A 19,131-nucleotide genomic window follows, 5' to 3' on the forward strand; every position below is an offset into this window, starting at 1 on the left:
ACTTTGGGACAGAAAGAAGCTACCTGGTGCAGGTATTGCTTGCTCTTTGAACAGCTGGGGCACAAAACAGTAACAAGAAAAGGAGGCTTTTCAAGCAGCACAACCTCATGCTTTTTAAGTCTGGTACATTTCCCAAGCAGCTTCAATTGCTGTTTAGTACATCAGGCTTGCCCTTGGAGTCTGTCCTTCTGAGAACATGGCCCAAACCAAAAGCAAGAAGTGTCCTGAGGGAGGGAATGAGCAGCATACTTGTAACAGAGCAACAAGCACTTCCTATGGCTTGTGGTCGTGTGGGCAACAGGACCTTGTGCACACTGCTTGCAGACGATGAGGACTGCACCAAAAAAACATACCTGGCTATCCTCAGTTCATCCTGCTGACAGCAGCAGATAAAATGTTCAAATTAAAGGACTAACGTGACAGTAACTCTAGGTTCAAAGAGATCCTGTTCTTTTTTGTAATCTGCCTGACACCGTGCCAGATGCAATAATGTTTTACACGTGGAGAGGAAATGGTAGCAAGTGCTGCAAGAGATTACGTACTCCAGTTCGGTGTAACAGGTGAAGGAAGATTACTTGTTTATCTTTTAATCTGACATTGACAAATACAGCACAGGTAACATCCCTCTAGGGGGAGCTATGTTAACATAAGATCTAGTTTTTACTGTCCATAATAGCAACTAGGTTATCTAAAAATGGTGCACGGCCCTTTGATGAAACTAGATATACATCTGCATGTGTAAAGAGGAGCTTACAGGAGACTTTTGCTGAGAGTTTTAAGGAGATCCTGCAGAAAAGATGAAATCTGGAATGATCGCCTGCAAGTTGCTGACAGGGAAATACATCACTGGAAAGGAAGGTCAGGGATAGGCACATCTGCTTTGTGACAGGGCTGATAGAAAGCAAGCCATTAAGGTGATGATGCTTAAAGTGGGAGAGTTAGCAAGCTTAGCCTGTACGGGTGGCACGCTGTACTGTCTGACGTTCTTCTATACAAGCAAAGGTATGGAAACAGTTTCAAAGTGAGTGACACATTCTTTGTGTGGTCTTTGAAGGAATGTCCTCTGAGACTAGTGTGGCATTGGAAAAAAAATAAAAAAAGATGAATCAACATTTGGAATTATTATGAAAAGGAGAGGCAACGAAGAAGGCAATTATCATTGATTAAAATAGCATCACTTTGTGCATGTTTCCTTACCTACTTCAAGCAAAAGTAGGGTAAAATTGTGAATGGTATAAAGAATAACAAGGATGATCAGGAGGTTAGGTTTTGTACAAGGAAACCTGACAGGCTCGTGAAAGAAGACTGCAAGAAAATACAGAAGTTAACTGAAGGTGATTATTTCTCACAGTGCAATAGGAAGCCCAAATCATCAGACAGCAGGAAACCAAGAAAGGGGAGCTTCTTTTTCCATGAACTCACAATGAAATTGTGATACTAATTGCTAAAAGATGTTGGAATGTTCAAATGTTTAAAAGGTTGTTGGTCTCATTTGTGGGAGAAATCTACACACGGATAAAACTTCCAGCTCACAAAGTCTTTACAGCACACACTGCTGAGAAGAGATTTTCAGCAGAAGGATCGCTCTGTCCTTTCCCATTATTTATCCTCTCTTCCTCAGCTCCTGCTACTCATTCCTTTCACAGAAAAATGCAGGACTCTTTGGATCTTAGGTCCAACCCAGAGTGACAGCTTTTCGTCATTCAAAGTTTTGTTAATTACAGTTTTGAACAGAAAAAGTGAAAGACAGCCAAATGGTATAAAACAAGTAGGAGCACCCTGACTTCTGTAGGACATATTTTCTATAGTGAAAGGAGTAACTTGTAGGTCACACATGCAAAGAATATTCAGTTGGTTCATAATTCTCTTTCCCTTCTGTTGTGTTAGGTAGGACATAGAATAGGTAATGTCACCTGTCATCCAGAGAAATATCCTACCGTTAAGAGATATTACAGCTTTACAGCACCTTAGCTTTGTCAAACCTAAATCAAAGCTACATTCTGTTTTACTTGGCATGAAGAAAAGAACAGAGAAAGTAGAATTTGTTGTAGTTACAATAAGCTATTTGTAACTTTTATCAGATTTAATTGGAAGAGCAGTGAAGCACAAAGAATCAGCAGCAGGCATGCAGAATAGACTGCTTGGATTTTAGGTTTTTCAAGTAAGCTGCCACTACAAACTGAGAAGGTCCCTGTGTTAAAAAAGCATCTTTTTGGCTCTATAACTTCTGCAGCATCTGGAGGAAGTTTTTCCACACAGAGGGTGGTGACACACTGGAACAGGTTGCCCAGAGAGGTTGTGGATGCCCCATCCCTGGAGGCATCCAAGGCAAGGCTGGATGTGGCTCTGGGCAGCCTGCTCTAGTGGCTGGCAACCCTGCCCACAGCAGGGAGGTTGAAACTGGATGATCTTTGAGGTCCTTTTCAACCCAGGCCTTTCTATGATTCTATGATCTTGGGCCCTTCCATTTCCAACGTGGAGCACTGGCAAATATTCTAAAGAAGAAGAGACTATTCTGATTTCTTTCAATTGGAAAACATCCAGATGAAAAATAAATAAACCAATTAAAAAAATTACCTTTACTTTGTGCTGCAATTTCAGCTCGGGGCCTAAGCAACCCTCCTGTTCTTAACACCTCTGATTCCTCTCCTGGCAAAGATTCTTTGAAATCTGCCAGGTCTGCCTCTCACACAGTGTGGAAGGCCAAATGTGAATCCTCTCAACTCCACCTGTGTTGCAAATAGTTATTGAGTTTGGTGCCAACCATTGAGTTTGGTGCCAATAGAGATTCTCTATGCAAGAAAAAATAGTTTTACATGTCCAGCATTACTGGGGGCTTTATTAGGGTGGTAGGTACTAGTGTAGGAAAATCTTTAGCGGAAAGGAAGAGTCAGGAGAGAACATCTATTTCAAGATAACATTTCAGAACTTGCTCAAAAATTCTGATGTTATTTTATTTCCAATTATGTTTTTTGGTTTAAAATGAGTTTCTGGTGTCTTAGCAGACTGCCTTTTAAAACACAGTTTGATCTACATATGGATCACCTTTCATTTTTCATCATTCTATACACAGGAGTCACTTCACCCAAACCAGAAGCAACATCTAGAATGAAATAAGACAACTGTTTAACACAGCAGCTTAGACCAGCAAGCAAAGATCACCGTATCCAACTGAAATTACAGGGGAGGATTTAAGGGGAGGATATAATTATCCAAAGACTTATGGGATGGATCATTGCCCTCCTTGGATGGTTAAAGCTAGTGGAGACAGTCTGGGCCTTCTACTAATTTTAAAGATGGAAATTGTGAATGTCTTTTTCATAGAGGGCAAGCTGCTGACAAACCTTTAAAAAGATGCTGTAGTATGCACCTTCAGATAAAATATCAGAAACCCAGCAATGGCAGCATGCAAGTGTCTGCTCTTGAAGAAAGCTTCATATCACACACCACTGGTCATAGAGTCCTGTTGCCTACACATTGCCTCAGGGTGATAGTAAAGGGCCACTTTCTTCCCTTTAATTCACAAAGAGAACACAAGGAGCAAAGATCCTGGAATGCAATATCCTTTAGAGTTGCATCAGACACTCTCTTTTTTGCTATTTGGTGCAAGTTTCGTTTTTGATTGTTCCATATTTTCTAACTTCATTGCTTTTGGGCCAAAGTCTGTGTTTGCCACTACTGGTATCTTTCCAGCTTCTTGTACAGCTGATTTGGGGATCAGGTCACTGAAATTTCATGAACTTGTGTGGATAGCAAATGGGTACAAACTGCAGTGGGCAAGTATCACCACTACACAGAATCAAGATTAAATATAGTTACCTTGGTAAACTGGGGCTAGTCATTCGTTTTTTCCATACCATTTAAAAAAAACACAACAGCAACAACACAAAAAGCATCAGGCTTTGAGTGACTGTGCATGGACAGAGCTGAGCTTTGTGAGGGTCATTATGTTGGTGCTGGTGCAGAGGAGGCAGGAACATCTGGACAGTGCAAGAAGGCAGGGACCAGGTTAAGGTCAGAGCAGAGTGGTAAGGATGCAACCTGCCTATATGAGATGAGCTGTTTTCAAGGGCCTCTAAGCAATAGAGGACAGATTCTTCTGTGCTGAAGAGACAATCCTGTACATTTGTAATGTTATACTGTAAGACTGTAGATGTCAGATTTTGAACAAGTTTTGGAAGTAAGAGGTCAGTGACTTCCTAAAATGAAATGTGTTTGCTCTGTTTGTCTCTCACTCAAAAAATGGAGATAAAGGAGGACAGACCAAAAGCTGGGTAACACCAGAACAAAGATGATAATATGATGCCTCGGGAAGAGAAGAAGCAGTGCAGAAAAGGATATGGAACAAAATGGGAAGAATAACATCATTTAAATCTGAGGTGCGAAGAACCAGAAGGCAGTGAAGCACTTTCACCAGCTGTTGAAAGGAGAGGTCCACAGAAAATGATACCAATACCTCCACTCAGTATTAACAGCAACAACAACAATTCAGCTAGTTTTTCCAAGCAAAACACCTGCAAAAGTCACCCCAAGCTACTGACATCAGAATGCAAGTCTAAAATTAAACCTGTGTGCACACATATGTAAACTGTACGTAGGCACCCATGACAGTACAGTGCCTAGGGGTCTCTCTCATTTCCACTGTAATAGAACATGAAATTTACATCCGATGACCTTTAGACCAAGTGTATCAACTTGTTAAAACAAACAGTACACCGTGTAAATAAGGATCTTAGGAAAAAATAAAGAAATAAACACCACTATTTTCTCAATTTTAAAAATAATATTTAGTTATTTCTGTATAATCTTTGGTTATTACCAATTTAGTATATTATGAATAATTATAATGCAGTACCTCAGCAGTTGTGAGGAACACATCCTCGCCAATATGTTTCAGTCCACATGAAATAACGCCAAGAGCAACTCCAGGGAACACATAGGAATTGTTACCCTGTCCAGGATACAGAGTTTTTCCATTTGGAAGAGTAACAGGATCAAAAGGACTTCCACTGGCAAAAATGCCACGTCCCTGCATTGTAAAGAGGAAACCAAAGAAATAACATTATTTGAGAATGCAAGAATACATTGTTCACATATTTCATATTCCCTTTTAAATATTGACCCCTGTGGAAGCTGGGTTTCATCTAATTAATCTTCTGGGAGAATGTTAGAGCCATCTAGCTCTTCAGAGAGTCTAGCAGACTTTAGGGTAGTGCACCCAAAAGTGATCCACATGGTGCTGCTGTCCCGGATAGATCACAGGAACCAAACACCAGTTGGTCCTGGCAGGCAACATGGAAGAGCCAGCCTATCTGGGGGTGTCAGCTTAGCTGTGTGGATGATACAGACTATGCCACATCACATGTCCTGTGGATGAACAGTGCAGCTAACTCATTTTACATGGCAGAGCGTGTGGGACTGAACCTGAGAGCAGCATGCTCTGAGCACCTCCTTGCTGACCAGGAGGAAGGCTGCATGGGGCCTGCTCTGGCACTACCATCAGACAGGGGCAGAAGCTCATGGGGTGGCCAGATGTGGAGACAAGGCTGATGTTCCTAAAAGATAAGTACTAGACAACCAGAGTTCTAGGCTTGGTATCAGTCAGTTTCAGAGCACTGAGGGAAGCAGTGATATCTCAGAGGTTCTGCACCATAGGTCCTGAGCTCCTGCTAGCTGAGAAAAGAGCACCCTAGTATTTAAGCATTGAGGCAGGGAAGACCAGCCAGCCTTTATTTATGCTAGCACTTCTGAAGTGATAAATGTCATGTTAAAAACTTCAGAGGCTTTTTGTTTCAGAAATATCCATGCCTATTTTACAGAACTGAAAGCGTGCATTTTAAAATACACTGCTGTTGCTATTCAGCTCTTCAGAAGATAATTCTGTTTAGTTTGGTGTCATGCAATATTTTCCTGCTTATTATATGTTTTAGTGAGAGATCAAATGCTTCAGTGTATTCCTTTCTCTGCCTGCCAGATGCTGTTACCCATTATAGCCAGCCCTCCATGCAGTCTGCTTCCCTGATTCCTGCACTACACTGTAATTGTGTACGTTTCCGTGGGCAATGGCCATGCTACATTTGTCTTTTAAACACGGAAGCTGTCATTCAAACTGCCCTGTATTCAAAAAGAAATCCAGACATAAGCCACTATAAATTACATATAGTCAACTACTTATACATGGCAAATTCCAGCCTGAATCTGCATTAGCATTTGCATAACACAATAATAAATTATTTTCACTTATATTTCCGTAACAGAAATCCTTGTAAGATGAGTCAGTTAATCCAAGTGGAGTGATTATTAATAAAGAAATATTTGAATGACTTTCTTCCTCTACTGATGTATTTTCTTGCTGTAAAGAGTGTTTGTAATGTCTCAAACAGGAAGCATACTGCTGTTAACACAGCAGTAAACAAATGGTACTGTACAAAACAGGCATAAGACTTCAATAACTGACAGTTACTGATCCTTCAGTTTCACCAAATATTAAGCATCATGCCTTACACCAATAAAGGCTTTTCTTTTTTTTTTTAATGAGAGTGTAAGCTTATATTGAGTTCAATGAAATTGCCTTGCTAAAATGTGAAAAAATGGCAACTTAATTAAATAAACTCTTAGCTACAGAAAAAACATTATCAGTACCTGCTATTTCACCCTCTACCTTTTCCCCATTTTAAATTTCAGGTTTGCTTTAAACTACTTAGACTGGGCAGATATTAATCTTTGGTTACCTCTGTATATTTGTAGCACTGCTCAGCAGTGCACTCTGCTTTGCTGGTAGGATTGCTGAGAGCAAAAATAATAGGATTTTTGTTGAAAGCAGCCATATCCTGGAGAATTTGTTTAGTAAAAGCACCACCAATTGCAGCAACTCCTAAGGAAGAAAAACACACGTACAACAAGCAGAAAAGGTAATTAGTTCCAAGTAAAAAGCACATGTCACACTTGGAAGAGCAGTGTTTCATTTCCTGCATACCTTCCTTTCTAAAATGTAGTTCAACACTTCTCTTAACAGACATGGTTAAAAAAAAGTAACCGTTGTGTACAAGATTTTGCAATAGCGAAACTGAATTGCTATCTCCAACGTAAGTCCATACTCCTCTGAGCATTTTGAACTTCTCACTTTACTGAGTAGATAGGTGTATCTCTGTTAAGTCTCACAGCTACTCAAAGTCTATCAGTGTTCAATTTTTTGTGTGACAAGAAGGGGATAAAGGACAGCCTCAGTTTTCTATAGCTTGTCATGCTGTCATCTCCAGCCTCAACTGTCGGATAGTTCACAAGTCTAAGGCTTCTCTGGCAGGAAGAGTCTTAAAATACAACACTTTACATCCTACCAGAGATTAAAAGTGATGGCTTTCTTTCCCCAGCCCTGTCCACATTTATAAATGCTTTCCAGAAGGACTAGGTGCCAGTCTTGTGGTATGAAAACATCCAATTTAAGATGGATTCTGCTGCAGTGTAGATGTGTAGCTGCTGTATGGTATCTCAGATCTCAGATGCTTCACTAAGCAAAAATGAGGAGGAGGGGAGAAGGAAATCATGTTTTTGGGATGTCAAGTAATCCTTTATTTCTACCTAATATATAGGAGCTGGGAATCTAAGGGTCAGGTTTCTGATCACCATGCTCTCAGTGGAAAACAAACAGTCCTTGGAGTAAACTTCTCTTCATCCATATTCTCTGGAAAACCCTCCACATGGGCTGTAGAGTACCTGGTGTCCTATTCCTTGCTCAGAGCCCCTGACACATGGCTCTGCTTTCCACACAGCATTCTGAGTTTCCACAGCAGGAAAAAAACTCATGTGAGGGAGTGGGAAAGGATCCAAATGCAGGCCAGGAGATGAAAGCCTGCAGCTTGGGTCTCTCCTGGGTCAACACTGTAACTTCTCATCACTCATGCCTGAAGGGCCATCCAGCACTGCCTATTCTAAAGGACACCTTGGTGACTGCACAGAGAGAACACAAGGTGCTTGGAGATAGATGACAGGGTCCTTACCTCCAAGAGCAAGCTAGAAGGTCATGCACACTGCAGGAGTAAAGTTTTCTAAGAGTTCTCAGAGTATTTTCTGAATATTTCTATATAAAGCATAACGTCATCTTACAAAGTCACAAAGAACGGAAAACATTCTCGATTGGAAGATCTAGATACCCCACTGAAATTCCCTGAATTGTTTTAAATTCAGTTTTCACAACAGTTCTACTGAAATCCTGAGTAGCCTACGAGGGGCTCCAAAAGTGCTGTTTAGTTGCCTAATTTGGGCACAATAATGCCTAAGGCCCATTTGGACCAAATCTCCTTCATTCTTATTACCTAGAAAGAGTAAAAAGAAGCAGCACTCCAATTGACATTAATCACTGTCTTCACCCAAAGTTTAAGCCAAAATAAGTTTCTAGCCAGCTGGGATACTGTATGTTTAATGAACAGTTAGGACAGTCATTATTTTGAGCCAGTTGTATAAGGACCTGTTACACACGTTAGTTTCTGATTAAATCTGTAGTAGCCAAATGCCAGTGTCTTCAAATACAGCATCTGGATAACCAATAGTATGAGTGACAACTATATCCAGACATAATGTTAAAGCAAAATGCTGAGAACAGTATCTATTTCTTTTTTGCCTTTTTTTTAATTAAATAAAAATAGAAAATTCTCATATTTGATCCAGCTAAGGTAAGGCTTTTTCTTGAGCCACTGCAGGCAATTTAATGTATATGTGGGTCTACTGAGACACTGTGAAGTAAAAAACTAAAAAAAGGAGTATCAGCATATTTCCCCATGCCTCCTTTTGCCCAAGGGAAGATACTCACTGGTCACCCAAACTGAAAAAAATCCCCACCAAAACAGCAATAACTTTTAGTGTTGTTCCTACTGGAAGATCCTTATTTAAACAGCATCAGTATGAGAAAATGTCCTTGAAGGAATGTGCTGCATTGGGTTATATATAAAAATGAGATACAGTAAACATTTTTGTTTCATTACAGCAAATATTCCTTCCATATCCACACTTACCAGAGTGGATACAAGGTTTTTGGGGTAACTATTACTGATTTTTCATTCAGTCCTTCAGTCCCACTATTTTTTTTTCAAACTTGTGTCCTGCTAAGTAAATATTTAGGACTACTTGGCCTCTGTCTTGCAGTCTTAGATATTTACGTAGCATTTCCCTTTCACATTTATGTGGCACACGCAAAGCCAAGCCAAATTTCTTTAACTCATTTATGATCACTGTCAAAAAGCAGATTTAACTGCACAAGGGCCATGTGGTTTAGGCATAGACAAAAGGTAGCATAATTTTCACTGTGGCATTTCAGATTTTTCTAGCATCTCATAAATGATTTTATTAGGCAGATAATTGCTCAAGTTTTACATATAAAGTGACAGTTCGAGAGTATTTGCTATTCATTCCTGAAACTGTAACCGAAATATAATAACCAAACTGCAGAGAGCTGAACAATTCTTCACTGAGATAAAAATGCTGCAACTTTTACAAAAGAAAAAGCCCTTGTAAAACCTGTGTTTTGGTCTTCACTGATGGCTAAGGATCTAAATGTGAAGGAAAAGAATATGCAGATGCAACTTGCTCATAATTACACAGCTTTGTGCTTGTTTAACTCTGTTTTCTCAATCTAAGCTTGAGGTCATTTGTATTACATTGTCCACATTAGATCAGAAGTAATTTAGGAAGGTGATAAGGTTCTCTATTAAATGTTTAAAATGGCTTGGATTATTTTTCCTGTAAAACTGATGGTTTGGAGTGAGAGCAGTGTTACAAGCTTGGATGGCTGATATTTGTTCAGTTGCTTAATAGAGTCCTTTATGTTCCTGGTGTTTTCTAAAAAAACACAAAGGTAAACTCTGTTCAGAGGAACTTGATCTTGTATTCAGACAATCCCTGTTTTTTCAAACAAAGAATAAGGTCTTTGCTTTAGAGTAGAAAAAATTACCTATTAGCACAGATGGTTTTATATCTTTAACAATATCTTCTAGATTTTTCATTTCACCGTGTTCATGTGCAAAACGACTTTTCTCTTCTGTTAATGAGCCACGCCCCTGAGCAAGAGAAAAAGATAATTATTATAAACTTTCTGGAACCTAATATCCTGGGATAATCAGTTTACGAAGTATCTGGTTTAACACGTCCTATTTTCACTTCTGCTTTTTCATCTATCAAAAAATTCCATATTTGAAAAAGTTACATTGTTTACAGCTAACAGGATAGCTCAGGACAAATTGATTTCTCTAAGAAGCAGAGGAATTAAATTCGATGATTTTACTTTATATTCATAAAAGCCCTAGAAACCAACTGTATTAACAATTACACAGAATCACAAAGGGACATCTTGAGATCATGTAGTCCAACTCCCCTGCCAAAGCAGGCTCCCTAGACCAGGTTGGACAGATTAATTAATTAATTAAACAAACACATCACAAATTTCTTCTTTGAAGCATTTTCAAGGCTGATATACTTGTTAATATTTGCTCAAACTCATTGTTATACAACAAACAACACAGAAGTGCCAGGACAGGAAGCTTTCTTCAGCTTTTTTCAGGTTTGTACTAGCCTGAAAGTTTAGAGTCTGTATAGGGAAAAGTATAAGGGAGACTATTTTACTCCATACTTCTTTGTATTTAACTCATTAACTCTTGAGGACAAAAATATTCTAAACACCTGCCCAGTGGACTGTTTTTCTATTTACAAAACTGACTTAGCTATGAAACAAATTTCAACGTGATCTACACTGGTAATTCTGTTTGATACCCAACAGGGTTTCCACGGTAGATGTAGGAAAAAGGGCCATATGGGACAGCACTGACACTGACAGGCTTTGAGCTCAGTGACATGGAATGGGGGCATGAGGGTACTGCATTTGTGAACATTACATTCATTTTCTAAACGCATGGACCTTTGCCTATACATACTCAGCAGAGCAGCTGAAACAGTTTAAAGTGTGTATGCCTCCTCCAGTCATTTAATTCTTATGCCTCAAAACCCACTACTGTGCATGCGCTTTCAAACTCAAATCTCAGAGGCAGTGCCAGACCCTCAGACAGCTTACCCTTTAAGTAGGTAGAAGGGGATACAGATATGTAGGGAAGCACATGAGGAAAACATGATGTGAAACATAATTTTAACCAAATACCCGAAACAGATGCATATCCTTTGTTCCATAGCCACATCTTATCCTACTGACAGTACAAAAGTTCCCTTAATCCCTGAAAACACTAAAACCATGCTGAAGTTTTGGAACAGAATTAATTCCGTGATTCCACTGAAGTCTATGAATCTGACTATCGTAACACAACTTAGTACTGCACATGCTGTTGAGTTCAAGTGATTTTTTAAATGACATTTTTTGCTTAATTTTAACAAGAATGAACAATCTGTTAGTACACGTTAGACAATGCAGTGCAGCAACGCTGCTGTTCCTCCGCTGCTCCTTGAACAGCAACCAGAGGAGCTGGTACACCAAATGGAAGGCAACTTCTTATATTCAACTATAAGAAAAGTTTCCAGACGGTGCCACAGAAAGCTGGGTACGTCTGTTATGTGGTCAGCTGTTCTGCCTCAGGGTGCCAGCTTCTCTTGACTCATCCCTGATGACAATGAATTTCCAGAGATTTATGCTCCTCAGGTCCTTTTTTTTAGCAACCAAAATACAGTTTTCTAATTAAGAGGTTTATATCTGTGTCTGTCCATATACAGGCCATAATGGTTCTCTTGGAAGTATTACCAGAGAAATCCTGCCATACAGGCACTTAGTTTCCTTTGTGGGTAAATGGTTAACTTCTCAGTCTCGAAAGACTACCACAATATTGACAGTTTTTGGCATATTTGTGCTCCAGTCACTTCCCCATCAATACACATTTTAAATCAGCCATTTTCCAGTACTCCAGCAGATGTCACCACAGTCTATGCACACACATCTTAGATGCATCTCATTTCAAAACAGTAATCTCCCTTCATATTTGCAAGGGGAAAGTATGACTTTATAAAGCCATTAAAGAACAAGTGTACATATAACTTCTTGACCAAAAGCTTGTTGCTAGGGAATAACTTAGAATGCTATTATAAAATACATTGGGATAGGCAGGTTGCTTGAAATTGAGGTACTCCAAAGAGCCTGAAGTAGAGGAAGGTTTTTTTTATGCGAGCTGGTAATGGGTGCTATGGAAAACTCTCTCATCCCCTTCTACTTCTTCAACTGATTTCTTGATAGCTTATCAGGCAGCTACTGGGGAAGCCAGTTTTCAATCTGCTCTTGAATTCAGCCCCCTAGGAGCTGCCTGATATAAAACAAAGCCCCTCTAAGAGCTACGATGCAGGCTGGCCCACTTCTCAGCCTGCCCCAGGCTCTCAGGGCCTATAGGCCTGCAGCTCTGGTCACGGGAGCATGCAGATTGATGGGGAAATAAGACTCCGTTTTTCCACTGTCATTAACTACTAAGAAGCCAGAGACTGACTTATTTCTGGAGATATACTGGCACTCTTCTCTTTGTGTAGTCTTATGGTTAAGTCTTATATGTACTTTATATACATATATGTATATTAGATATGAAGAAATATGTTTTAGTTATTAATTCAGTGATCCTAAAGGAACTACATAATGCCCGAGTTTGGGAAAAGCACTGCAAGCTTCTTTTAATGTCCTGCCAACAGGGAAGCCTTGCACTAAGGAAGAAACTTGCAAGAAGGAAGAAATAATTGATTTCTGTGTGCTCAACCTCAAACTAGGAAGATGTAAGACCATTTAGTAGTGGCTTATAAATGTGTCCACCCCTGCCACAACCCCCTCCCCCCCCCCCCCCCCAAATAAATAAATAAATAAAAAAACCTACAGGAACAATGAGAATTCACCAAGATGTTGTCAGACAATAGATGGAAAAGAATGGAGCCAAAACTCAGAGATGCCCATTTTGGCTTCCTGTACTCTCTTGCTCCTGTCTCCAGAAGTGTGAACAGACCTGTCAGGATGGCACTCAAAGGTGTTACAGAAGCCTCAAGCCTGTCCCCTCATATAATCCTAACATAAACATGGCATGCAGCTCACTGGTGCTTTCTATAAACAAAATAGATCTAACACTAAGGAAGTATTCTGATGAGCTCTGGGCCTCTGTATGACGTCCCAGTACCTTTAAGAGGAAACATCGTCTTTGGTAACAAATGTGTTTGCCTTCTGAGTCCACTGTCTTGCTGATTTAGCATTAAAAAATTAATTCGCTCAAAGAAAGTGCTCAATGAAAATCAGTGATCTAATGATGCTTCTCTTTCAGCACGCCAAGTCTCAATATATTCTCAATATATACAGCAGACTTAAAACTGCCTTGCAAACAAGGGAGGAATTTTTGCAGTGACTCCTATCAAAGGATGTTATTGCACCACTGTTCAAACAGAGCTTTGAAGACTCATCTACAACAGACAGTAATCAAATTATCTTACCTTGTGTTCTGTGATTTATATCAAGCACCCTTTCTGCATCAGATAACACTCTCCAAATAAAAGCAGAAAGTCTTTCACACTGAAACCCACAGCCAAAGCAACAGACCCTTTGTGATAGCTACGCAGTTATTCAAATAGGAAGACACAGACTCTTTCAACAGAAGGAAGAAGGTAAAGTTAGAAGAAGGGAGCATGTAAACAGGAGGGAGAATGACTGTTTACACGAGTTGATAGTGATTGAAGAAGGGGGAATGGTTTTAAGCTAAGACGGGAGATTCAGGTTAGATGTTAGGAGGAAGTTTTTCACTCAGAGAGTGGTGATGCACTGGAACAGGTTGCCCAGAAAGACTGTGGATGCCCCATCCCTGGAGGTATTCAAGGCAAGGATGGATGTGGCTCTGGGCAGCCTGCTCTAGTGGTTGGTGACCCTGCCCACAGCAGGGGGGTTGAAACTAGATGATCTTTGAGGTCCTTTTCAACCCAGGCTGTTCTATGATGATTCTATGAAAAAGAGGTCATATATTCATGTTCCTTTAACTTCCCAAATGTATTCAGCATACATTCAAATGTGAAGTTGAAGAAAAATAAATACATAGAAGAAAAGGAAAGAAATGAAACTTTTCATTATACAAGTCTTTCTGAATGGCATATATTCTCATAATAGTTCAATAGCTTTTATAGAATAGGTAATTTTCCCAGTGCATCATACAAAATTTCCTTGAATAAAATGTCCCAAACTGAACACTGAAAAGCTAGGAAGACAATCAGTGTCTTAATGCATTCTCAGCCAGCCTGAACAAATGGTATGATACATTTTCTGTACACTGCTGAAGGTTAACAGAATTATTCTCAAAAGATTAATGAAACCTCAGTCCAAAGAACCAATGAAAATATCAGAAATAACTTCAGAGGAGAAAAATACTGCTCCTATCACAATATAATTTAGTACCAAGAAATCAGTGGAATATTTTGGATTTGAACAAAAGAAAACGAAGACACCTCAAAAAAGATAGGTTGCTATATTAGAAGCTACTGTAGTATCTCAGATGGAAAGAAACATGAGCTAAATTCTTTATTAGCAAATGAGTTACAATGTGGACTGTGTTAATTCAGCAGACAAAGTACAGAGATAAAAAAACAACAGCAGCATTCTCTGATGGTGACATTATAAACGAAAGATCTTGGCAAACCTAAAACATCTGTGCTTCCTAATGAGTAAGAAAGAGTCCTTGATATTGCATATTATCATTAAAAATAGTAAAACCTGATTTGAACACTGGGATTTTGAATCCAAAGAGCACAGTGAAGTAGCATAACTCAGTAGCTAACAGCTTTATGAAAAACTGCTTGCATTTTTGATTTGAACTGGAGGTGAGTTTTTAGTTTTAGGGGGGGTTTCTTGTTGTTTTTTACATTTTAGATGCTAGTTGCAGTGGTTGATAAACAGCACAACAAGAAATGGAAATCCCTGAATCAGGCTTCAAGCAAATGTACATCACAGTTTCCAGAAAAACTCACTCATATCATCATGCCATGGAATCACATAGAGGGTGAGATAATAAACAAAACTGACCCGCCAAGAACTCTGAGAAAACTCATAGAAAACAGCTGTAAAAACAGGAGCCCAGGCTGCACAGCAGAAATACACATGGGAAACTGAAAAAATGAAGAGGCAAATCTCATGAATGCTACCAAATAGAAACCTAGTGCCACGGCCTGTTTGAGCTGGTCCCCCAGTGGTTGCCCTGCTTACCAACACTAAAGCAGAGCAGCTTTATGTAAGGCAAGCAAATGGCATGGCTGGAAGCTCTCCAAGACTCACTATTTCCGTCATCTCAGAGGCAGATGAGAGCAAGCCAGAGAACCCTGATGACTGCTCTGTCCCACATTAGACACTGCACTGGCACTGGTCCCACCTCTCAACCAGGGAGGCACAGATCCATTTATGTAAATACTTGCCTCCACTTGGCTGTGTCGACTGCAGATTATTTAAACAAGAGAGATCAGTGCTCAGATAAATTAATAAATTCATCTAAGGTTCCTGAATGCTGAAGACATGAGAACCACAAAAGAACATGAGAACTGTAGACAAAAAACAAACAAACAAAAAAAAAAAAACAAAGTGAAAACGCACATTTCCAACTGGAAAAATGCTGTGGTTTTTTCTTTTTTCTTTCTTTCGTAAATAATTTTTTCATAGCAGAGTTCTAAGTAAAATAATAATTAAAGCATCAAGGAAGAAGGGGAAAAAATGCAGTTAAGAGTCATGGGAGAAAGGGTAAAACATCCTTCTTCTGGGAGATAATGTCTACATGGCTTCAGCTCCATGAGAGGCTGTAGGCAGCAACTATAGGATGCCCTATGTAGACAGAACTCAAAGTTAATATCAATTACAAAACTTAGCAAATAAAAAAAAAATAAGAAGGTTTTGGATGTAAGCATATCACTGAAGATCAAGGACTTGCAGGCGACAAGCACTCCTGTGTTACCTCGTTTAGAAATGAAAACCTGAACATGTAATTAACATAATCTGATACCAAGCCTTTTGGTAGAGAAAAAAAAAGAAAACTAACCAACCAAGCAGAATAAATAAATTAATTAATTAACCCATCACATTTTGAGCAGATAATGTCATAATTGTTGGCAGTAAAACATGAGATTTAGGTAGGAAATATAATTCTGGTGTCAACTTAAAGATGCACTGTTAGAAGTTGTAAGTCCTTCCAAGCATACAAAATACACTTTCTATTGCTAAGCATACAAGTGTAACAGGCAGGACAAAGCTTACTAAGGCAATTATTTCAAGTAGATCTGAGACGTAGAGCAAGTTGGGAACCTACAGAACAATAGAAATAAAATGGAGCAAGACAATTCTTCATTGCAGCATCAGAGCATAAGAAATCATAAACCATTCAGATTAGGTCATCATGTCATCAGAACATCTAATGAACACGGTGTTAAAGAGGGAATAGCTGCATGGCAACAAATTTAGCATCCAAATATTTGGTGGTGTCATTTTTAAAGAAAATAATGTGGAGAAAAAGAAAATTGAACACACCCCACCAATCAGCATTTTGCCCTGTCTTAAACTGTTTTCATAGATTAAAGTATGAGTCACAAGTATGATGATTCATAAGCACTCAAAGACAAATTAATGCATATTCCTCCTGCAAAATTTAAACTTCATATAAAATAGGATATATTCAAGATGAAATTTCACAGACTATTTCCCCAGACATAAGAATAACAGAAAAAGCAAACACAGAGTGCTTTGCTGGGACATCGTATTAGTAAAATAATGTAGAAATTGTCATAAGTTTCTATGATGCTTGGAGATACCCCAGCCATTGCATCTTTGCTAAGGTGCAAGAGTCTTGGCTCAAAAAGTCAGGAGCAGTTGTAGTCAGGCATAAAAGATCTGATGAAGAACAAAATTAGAGTGTCAGAACAATTGGCTGTTGATAAAAAGGAAGGCAGCAATTAATAGAAAGTTCTCAGAAGAAGCAGATAAAACATTAAACAATGTATAAAATATTATACCCATTATCAAATGGTTTTAAAACCTTGAATGAAAATCAATGGGATTTTTTTAAGCCATTATTTATAAAATTGATTAGAAGCATATTAATAAAGTCAGTAAAAATCAGACAGTCAGAGCAGGATTCAAATATTTGGATCTGAGCACTAAAATGATCATTCATACATTATGAGTTGCCCTGTTTGTAGGGAGAGTGACCACACCTAGATGGCACTGCAATTCTGTCGTCCTTTCTTTTCCACCATTCTCTAAGCCAAGTATGAACTACGTGTGTATCAAATCTTGACTGAGCCATGAATTTTAAAGACGATTGTTCCCACAGCCAATTAAATGGTTATGAGTAACATTTCCAAGTAAGGTTGCCAGCAATATTCAAATGTGAGTAGGAAAAGGGGAATAATGAAAGTTTATGCTCCTCTGAAAATGTTTTAGAGGATTATCCACAGGATTACTTGGTATCTCCAACCTAAATAATTAAGACCAGAAAAAACAGTAACTTTTTGGGGTCTATTGCTGTCCTCCTCTTATAAAGTTCAATATTCTGGGGCTCAGAGCTTGTCATTTGGTTTGGACTTCATCCAAATTGACAAGAAGTTTTACAGGGGATTAAATCAATATCTGATGGGCATTTGTAACAGAAAATACTCAATTAGACAGAAGTGTTGATGTGCAGAAGTAGAAAACACTGAGTAAAAAATTGTCAAAACCAATATACTCCATGTTGATATACTCTTCAAAATGAAGGATGATATTTATGCCCATGTTATGGAATTTCATTTTTGCACTGGAAATTACATGGTATACAAACAACTTATGCTTTCTTGCAAATTACAGGTAAACTTCACAAAAGAATTGCTATTTTGCAGCATAGGTACACTCCCTTCAAATATTAAAACTTCCTTATTATTTGCATAATTGCTCTAGGCAGTTCAAGAACTACCCTGCAGGAAGGTTTTGCAGGACATAACTAAAATACTTGCAGTATTGAGCATCATCATTTTTTTTCTTGAGATCAATCCCCTCAAATGAGCATCATAAAAATTCTTCTTAAGTTTTTGCCTCTTCTCAACTACTTGACACAAATGAACACTGTCTTTGAAGTTTATAGGTGAAGATTTGGTCACTAATGTAGCTAAGGATAGCATTATGGCAGCTTTAAAGAAGATAAAATGCATTCAGATCATAAAGAAGATGAAATGCATATCACATGTTTACACATAGTGTCATTAACAGAAGAAAAATGAGGATTTCAAATAGAAAAGAAAAGGAACATGGGAGACAATACATATTGATGTGCTAATTTAGTTCAATATACATTTATCAATCAGCCCCTGTGACAAAATTCAGAGTAAAAGATGAGTCTCATCTACTTGATGTAATCTCCAAGTACACAAGAGTGCAAAAGCAACAACACAAGCGGGTTAATAAATAAACAAAGAGCATAAACAAAACATGTCCTCTAGAATATGAACTTTGAAAGGTATTCAGGATGAATCAGAGAGTAAAACTCTAGACAGTATCATAAATGTAACCTTCACCACCAGCTCTTTCACCACAACATAGCAGAAAAGCTGGTCATCAAACTCAGTGTAATGAAGAAAAATTGTTCCCAAGGGAAAAAGAAAAAGAAAACACAGCAAAATGAAAACACAGCTGTATTTGAACAATTAAAAGCCCACAAAGGAAAAATCAGCTGCAAAAGCCTAATAAGTGACTTCGTGGCAGCTTTTGGGGAGGGAGAAAAGATGGAAGATGTTCATACTCAGGTCAACAAAAGTCCCAAGGTTATTTTTCTTTGGTTTACAGTGGTTGAAGTGCTGTTCAAAGCAGATGAAAGGAGAAACAATGATTAAATCTATAACCACACATTGCAAAAATCAACGATCGAAGGACAGAATAGAAAAAAAAAGATGTAAAAAATAATTTACTTGGACAAAATAATTGCCGAGTCTTTAGAGATTCTGTTGTTATTCATGCTGTTAAAGCAAGAGATCAGAATATTTCTGGGACTGAAAGGGTCTCTGGGTGTCCAGGATACTACTTTTGATCAGGCAGTTTTTGATAAGAGAAATCTTAAGGGACTCTCACTGTACTGATCTCCTTGATAGACTTTTGATAGAAGTAAGAAAAAAGAGGCAGTTCAGGTTAAGCAAAAG

The 19,131-nt window shown here is 38.6% G+C and overlaps 1 protein-coding gene across 1 annotated transcript in view; it reads right to left on the minus strand.

Annotated features, from left to right (window-relative positions):
• The window catches only part of ME1 (malic enzyme 1), a 157,437-nt gene that overhangs the window by 2,451 nt on the left and 135,855 nt on the right, over window positions 1-19,131 (minus strand). The window contains exons 10-12 of the mRNA XM_065730953.1: window positions 9,944-10,049; window positions 6,732-6,874; window positions 4,856-5,029 (exon numbers count right to left, since the gene is read on the minus strand). Of these exons, the coding sequence (XP_065587025.1) occupies window positions 4,856-5,029; window positions 6,732-6,874; window positions 9,944-10,049 (423 nt within the window). The remainder of the gene's footprint in view (window positions 1-4,855; window positions 5,030-6,731; window positions 6,875-9,943; window positions 10,050-19,131) is intronic.

The sequence above is a fragment of the Cyrtonyx montezumae genome, unplaced genomic scaffold (assembly GCF_038088225.1).
Source record: "Cyrtonyx montezumae isolate F1298 unplaced genomic scaffold, pur_monq_1.0 scaffold_13, whole genome shotgun sequence".
NCBI lineage: Eukaryota > Metazoa > Chordata > Aves > Galliformes > Odontophoridae > Cyrtonyx > Cyrtonyx montezumae.